The 7,449-nt window shown below is 43.8% G+C and overlaps 1 protein-coding gene across 1 annotated transcript in view; it reads right to left on the reverse strand.

Moving 5' to 3' along the window:
• The window catches only part of T265_03278 (hypothetical protein), a gene marked incomplete at both ends in the record, with an annotated part of 29,143 nt that overhangs the window by 2,667 nt on the left and 19,027 nt on the right, over positions 1-7,449 (reverse strand). The window contains 4 exons of the mRNA XM_009167724.1: positions 1,729-1,838; positions 3,295-3,417; positions 5,234-5,529; positions 5,614-5,809. Coding sequence (XP_009165988.1) covers positions 1,729-1,838; positions 3,295-3,417; positions 5,234-5,529; positions 5,614-5,809 — 725 coding nt within the window. The remainder of the gene's footprint in view (positions 1-1,728; positions 1,839-3,294; positions 3,418-5,233; positions 5,530-5,613; positions 5,810-7,449) is intronic.

Consider the following 7,449-nt stretch of genomic DNA (forward strand, 5'->3'; position numbering starts at 1 on the left):
TGAATTATCAAAGTTGTGCTCCTCACGCATTCTACGAACCATGGGACAGTGTGTAAGGAAAGGATGCCAAAGCTCAACTCAATGGTGCATATTTCCTGCTCCTTGTTCTGTTTTTAGACCATAAACCGAATGCATGTCTAAGGTGTTGGTAATTGGTAGTCTTTGGTAGCGACAAAGATGATGAAAATTCATAGAAAACGGATGAAACAAGAACATACAACTTGTGATTGGGTAGATAGGAAAGGGCCAACTGATGTGACAAGCACAGGGAGGGTAACGTGGGTCTGTATCTGGAAGAGGAGCAACACCAACAGCATCCATACTTCTCGTAAAATCCTCCACCTAATTCTGCCTCGTCATTTCCCGTTATTGCCACTCCGAATTTAGCGCAGAAAATGTTGCCCTTCTCAGCAGAGAGGAGACAACTCAAGAAAGCTAAGAGGTTCGGGCTCAAACTAACTGACTGGAAAGTTCGCACCTCGAGTCCAATCCCGGCAAATCGACTACTATCTAGCCTTCGGCAAACTGGGAGCATCCCAGCCGTCGTGCCTACTTCGGGTAACATGGCTGCCCGGCACCGATTGTTAGGGCTGGACGATTGTTATTATTGTATTTACTACCACTATTGCTACCCTAGCAAAACATCCTGATCGCGTCATCTCAAATTCTTCGGTTGACTCCAAGTCCGGTAATGTTTCCGACATATCGACGGTCAGATACCCAGAGATGTCTCAGATCCTGCACAATATACACGTCTTGTCGAACCAAGTGATGCACCATTTTGATGCCAAGAAAGTCGCGCATTGTCAAACGCAATCTTGACCCCTGAGATCCAATAAAACTCGCAAGAAACTTATATACATTAAGAGCATCCAGTTCTTCTACATGAATATTCAAGAGAGCATCAAAGACCATGTGCTTCGCGGTATGGGTACGAAGCACATGCGGGAGGAGATGACCTTGGCGCTTCTTCCCCTTCAAAAAAGATAAATGTCGTATGTACGTTCCAGGTTGACCAGACTCTGGCTTTCTGAGATCTGAATATGGGGATTTCTGAAAATCTCCATAGTGCATCCCATTATCTTGCCAATGGTAAAATTAAATAGTTGTGTAAAAATCGAACACCCGGTTACACACAAACCTTTACAGAGATAAAAAAAAATAGCACCTACTTGGAGCTCACGGTTAAGTGTGCTGTTGCGGATAGCAGATTCGTTTTGAAGCTGTATTGCGATCTCGGTAAGACATGGATGGCATCAAAAGCTCCCCCCGTATTTTAGTTTTCGTACGAGCTGCCGTTCTTCACGAAACGGGGAAGGCACACACTGAGAGGAAGCGGACACCACCAAACAAGCAAGCTACTAGGACTGATTAGATGCCAGATATTCTTCTGTGGTCTTCCTATCAGCTACATACAGCCAACTTTCGCTCTAAAAATTCCAATGGTTTGCCGTCAAATGAGATATCAGGTTCCATGTATGGTGAGTTTAACGTGGAACCAAAACATATTCACCTCACGTCAGACAAAAGTTCAAAATTGGGGGCATTGACATCGAACTCGCAGGGAGCAAACCAGACCACAGACTGTCTTGAAAAACCGTGAAATGTAATGTGAGTCTACAGAAGAATGCGGCAAACTGCAACCCATCAACATGAATGATACCATGAATCAATCAGCCCTCTCTCAAATATAACGTGGAAGGGAATGGCTTGGATAACCATACTTACCGGCCAAACTGGATATCACTCGTGGCGATGCGGTCCTTTTTTATTTGTCCAAACAAGCGTTCACCGGTGGGTAGTTCAACATAAAAATAGGGGATCCCTGGTGCACATATCTTGAAGAAATAAAATAACGTCAAAGTAGCAAAAGCAAGAGACAGGAAACGTTCAAGATAAATCGATCGAAATCGTAAGAACCGCACCTCGAAGGAATTATATGGGCTGGGATACTGCCGGATTGCCCAGGCCTAGACAGGATTAGTGGGCATGCTACGGTTGCGTCCGAACCATGGACTTTCTGGTTTAGAAATCAATCAAATCTACGTTTGCTATCTTGAGGAAATCATCTCATTCCGAATAGTAGCAGTGTCTAGTTGAGCAACCTAAAGCTGTACTCTCATTTGTGAAGCCGCAATGCAAGATTCAAAACACACCTACAATGAACATCAAACTATCACCATCCGCTTTCCAAACAGGAAACCTTGCAATGTTGTGGCGGTGCAGTGAGGTGCACCTAACCCCATTCCATTCATGCGATGGTTGACAAAATGTCCAACGACAGGTTTATTTGACCACAATGGAGTTTATTTATAGCGGTACGGCATTCCAAAGCTGTATGAAACCGGCAATGCAAAACACATCTTATTCTTATCGGAACTAGTCACTTATAAACAGCAGGCTGTAACAAATAATTGGAATTTCCTAGTGAACACCAGCTGCGTGATAAAATGTTTAGATAAGCTAGTTTATCGGCCATAGTTATACTGAGCAAAGTAACATCCACAAGTGTTAACCGTGAAACTGTGGTAGTTTTTTTCAACAAAATCCCCGAACGGGTTGGCTTGCAAAGAGCTAGTCCTGAAGTGTGACGGTTTTACTGATTCAATTAATCAAACCTACACGCAAATTTTCAATCACGCAGTGTAATCCGACAGTAGGGATGATAAAACGGTTGGACCGAACCGATACTAATTCTTGTGGTATTGACAGAAGTACCCATTGTGCATTGCTATGCAACACGATCCATGGTCGCAACAATCCACAAGCCGCAAGTTTTCCAAAAATGGAACGGGAAAATCGACAAAACGGTTTAGCAATGAAATCAGCAATTCTGCGGGACAGATTTCATACGGTAACGGAATGTTTGGTCTTCCGTGGGGCGGTCGCCTCTCCTTGGAGGATGGCACTCGTGACTGACGGCTAACGAGGTTGAAGGACTTTCCAAGTCAGTGGTCACTTTTCGCAGAATTACGTCCTAAAATGATTGCTGTGCAAAAGAACTAGCCACTTGTGGATGAGCCTCGACTGGCTTGTTACGTACTGTAAGCAATGCACCAACAGCGTCCAAATAAATAACGCGAGCAACTCAAAACCAGGGAGTGGAACAGGACATTACGAAAATTCGACTTGCAAGATGACGCCAGACTTAGGACGGCATCTGCAGACTATTGAGTCTGATGTTTCGGGACCGTGAAATACTCTCAAAGGTCAAACAAACGGAGTGAAATCGAAAATCTTGTTGCTAAGAGTGTATAAACTGAGACTAGTTATAGTTCACTCGAACAGACTCACATCATTCAGCTCTGTGTTTCTTGGGATCGGTTCAAGAGCACATGGACTGGTTTCACATCGAGCAGACAGGTCAAGAAACGCCTGCTTGACTTCACCTGCTACGGCAAAGGGAACTGGGATGACCTGAAGAAGAATTCAAGCAGGAAGCGTCATAAAGCTAGTGATCAGCGTAAAAACAACTATTCTCAATATTTTAAGTTAGCTGATGTGGTCCGATGGACACAGCAAGTCTAGCTGGATATCGACTTTCCTTACCGCTAGGTTTAATGAAGTGTTGCGAAAAGTTTGTATTCTGTTTTGATGTTTGATGGATGTTTGATCAGTTCCTTCGAGTTGACTACACAATATTTATTGATGATTTTTATTCCATCCATTTTGCAACAATATCACCTGAAAGCGTAACATTGGTTCTAGAACAACGACGCTTCAAGTTCCTGACTTTTCCTTCACCCTAAAAACCTTCCCTGAAGCTCTCATAGTCCTTGACAATCTGATAACATAGTGGCTCGCTGCTAAGTAAGTAATAATTGGCCTCCCAATATGCGGTAAATCCTAAGTGCAATCGGTTGTGATGTCGACTTTTTGGTCCACTAACCGATGATAATCTCCTATCGAAGGATCTGCTCTCCTCAATCTGCCAAGGCTGTTATTGGATTGGGACTTCCTGAGGTCACGGTCAGCGACTTGTGTTTGCTTGCCACCGTGGGCTCTCTGCGTACTTATGACACTTTTATGCGTGGCACATGGCGTTGAGTGTACATTTTTGCCACTTAATCTCACACCAAACCCAGTATGACGGACACTTTGTGCCTGATGTGCGAGTCATAACTGTGCTATCGCTTACCAACATTGTTTGTCCTTTCTTCCGTTGTTGGTCTTTGGACGCGTGTTTCCATACCAAAATTTTTAAATACGTTGGGATTCATCTCACCTGACTGGAACTCTTGATGGCATGAACTGGAATGAGACGTTCCTCTCTTTTATCTCATATTCTCCTGTTACCCTTTCTCATTCATCGCTTGCATTCATTTTTTATTTTTGTGACCATGCTCTTTAAAAGCAAATGACAAAAATAATGGATGTCACTTTTAAACTACCTTGCTTCACAGACCTGCCACTTGCTAGAGGCATACGGAGAAGGAAATAACATGGAACCATGTATGAACAAACGGCCTCACGAAATTTCTCATACAATACATAAGTCGAAATCATAAATGTTCGAAAAAGCACAGAGGCCTTGTTACGTGTTACCTTCATTTTAGTTTATAGCCTATTCCTGTTCGTTCACTCGGCATTCTAATACCTTCGGTCACTCTTACCATGATCATCGGAAAACTACGTACCGTGTACCGGAGACCAAAGAACAGGAAACAATGGAAAATATATTATACAGACCACCCCTGTTATAGCACCAACCGGTCTTCCAGAAAAGTGACATTATGGCGAGTTCAAGCTTCAAGGAGAAAATTCCAAACTTACAAGAAAACTGCACAGTCGTTATTTCACGTTTCTTCAGTATCAAACTATTATTTTATTGCAATATTCTGTCATTGGTCTGTGCCTTTCTTTAGTATGAGGTACACACTCCCCCTAGTAAATTCCTCTGCACCGACAGACCTGAAGCCCCAAAATGTGGGAACACCACAAATCTGTCATCACAAGAAGGCGTACAAAACTATGTAGTCCACGTGACGGAATAATTCTGATTTGGATTACGGATTTCGCACATTGAAGGAATAGCAGCACAATGAGATATAGGTAGAAAGACTGTAAACGGCGAAAGAAGAGAGTACCGCCATAACGAGTGATGACATTACGATGGCACACCCTAAAGCCATGGAGGTACCTAACCAATTAAATCTGTCATTAGGAGCGCGTTGAATGAACAGATTAGACAAAAGAACGAAGTTAGTAGGGTTGAGCGAACAAGGAAATTTACTACCTGCAATTGATAGTGCTGTGTTTTCAGGTTCCGTTCAAACGCCACCACGGCCTTCCCTTCATTGGTGAACATTCGTTTCAGACGAGTCTTATAATCCTCAATTTCTTGTCGCACGTAGTCCGGACACGTAGTCCAGCTTCGGTGATGTCCAACCGTAAGGATGAGTATGTGATCTGAGACCAGGGGACCACGAGGAAGAGCTAAGTAAGCCTGGGTGTTCACACTCACGATCAAGTGTTTCTTCACTTGGGGGTTACCGAGACAGAACCAACAAGCAGCTTGTTCTCTTGGTCCTGAAAGAGTTGGAAACGGTATCTTGTGGGGCGGCAAAAACGTGTAAAATAGGACCTTTTCAAAAACGAGTAACTCAAACATACTTTCCAATTTCTCTTCCAACTTTTCCGCACGGCGCTGGCGGTCCAGGTTTTGGCCACTGGGGGAGAGTTTCATACTCTTCCATTGTATGCTCCCGTCTTTCTCCTCACCATCCCTCTTGTTTGGCCTTTTACGCGTGCTGTTTGGTTCACTTTCCCGGGCAGACATATCGTAGAAATATTGATCTGTTTGCACTTCCTTCAAAACAGCATAGGAAACAACCAGGAAATAGGAATTCGACGATTCAAAGAAGTAGGTGGTACTATAACGAGATGTTTTTATTTCTAGGCCATCTCCTCACCGACAGACTTCGAAAAACGTTCTAGTCACACGGCTTAGGTCAACAGCCTTGAAAGTCGTGTTGGAACGAGAACAGCGGATGTTCGACACTATGACACACTTATAGACTATTGGTGTTTTGCTAAACACTGGCTTGAAATGACAAGCGTGCGGCGTATAAACTATATGGATTCAGCACCGGTTCAACCACAATGGGCACATCGTTACGGCGCCTAGATTGTCATTGGAACACATCGGAGGACTTTCGGATAAAAGGTGCGCCGGATATACTTGATGGGCAAGAAGTCACCCGCTTTCCAAATTGCTGTACCTCGGTGCTTGGATTTGTGCTGCTGCCAGATGATCAGGAAACTTCACGAAGATTTGCCACTGTGGCATTCGTAAGGCCCGCTCATTCACCCGAAAGAATGAAGCGAAATTAACTAAGGAGCAGAGCAGATGGTACACGGTTCCAACCCAGTAATTGAATGGTTTAAGAGGTAATCACTAGGAGCACGAACCAGACGTATGGTCGACTTTAGACGGGATGCAGTTAATGGCTTCTGGATAGAACAAGAGAACACATTTCTGTACGGTTGAGAGCTATTGAGACGCTTCCACATAGACACGCTGTTGGATAGCACAAGGTTACCACGACAGTAAATGGCTAGGCTTGTTAACATCACACACCAAGGAAAAAGCAGCTTGAAGGTCCAAGTATGACCCTCTCATAACTGGGATGGAAAAAGCGCTGTAAACTTCACCGTAGCGGAAATGCGCATGAGAAAATTAATGTGATTCTATCGACTGGTTAGCAAACGTTACTAAAGCATTTGGTGTACTTTTACACGATTCACTACGCTCGTTCGACTGAAAGAGCGGACGCAAGGAATGCTATTAAGAACAATGAGAGAAAATGTACTACCTGTGTACACCAGTTGTTTTCCAACTCACTGTATAACAATTCGGTACAATTTTTGGAGTCAATCAACTGTTGCACAACTTTGTCCACTCAGGTCTGGTAACATGAAACCTTTTTATCCATATCTCAAAGTTATCAGTTCTTCTTTAGTACGTGATGCCATTTATGTCCTCATGCGGAGCAGCACTGTCACGTGGCGATTGTCAGTAACGATACCATATGGTGATATCATAATTCCGCCACATCGAGTATCCACCGTCCATGCAAGTCCCTCCAGGAAGTATGGGTGCAAATTCCCTTCTTAAGAAACCAATCAACCTATCAACACCTAATTCCACCCACTAAGGGTAGATTTCTGGTGAAAGGCATGGATGGCGGTAGTTTTGTCGAGGGAGAGAGTACTCACCCAATAAAAGGATCTTATCAGCGCAGTACGAGTACGCATTCCGTGTCCGAGGACCTCAATCGACATTAAAGTACCCCTCCAATCACCATCATCATCATCACATCATCAGACAGCATGACATCAGTGCTCAACACCAATGCTTCACTGCCGTACAGCCATGACTTATTTGAAAGCCACATTGTAAAGAAAAGAAAAAAGGTGGGTGGGGGAGGGACTTATTGCTAGCTTAAC

Source organism: Opisthorchis viverrini (genome assembly GCF_000715545.1).
Source record: "Opisthorchis viverrini unplaced genomic scaffold opera_v5_47, whole genome shotgun sequence".
NCBI lineage: Eukaryota > Metazoa > Platyhelminthes > Trematoda > Opisthorchiida > Opisthorchiidae > Opisthorchis > Opisthorchis viverrini.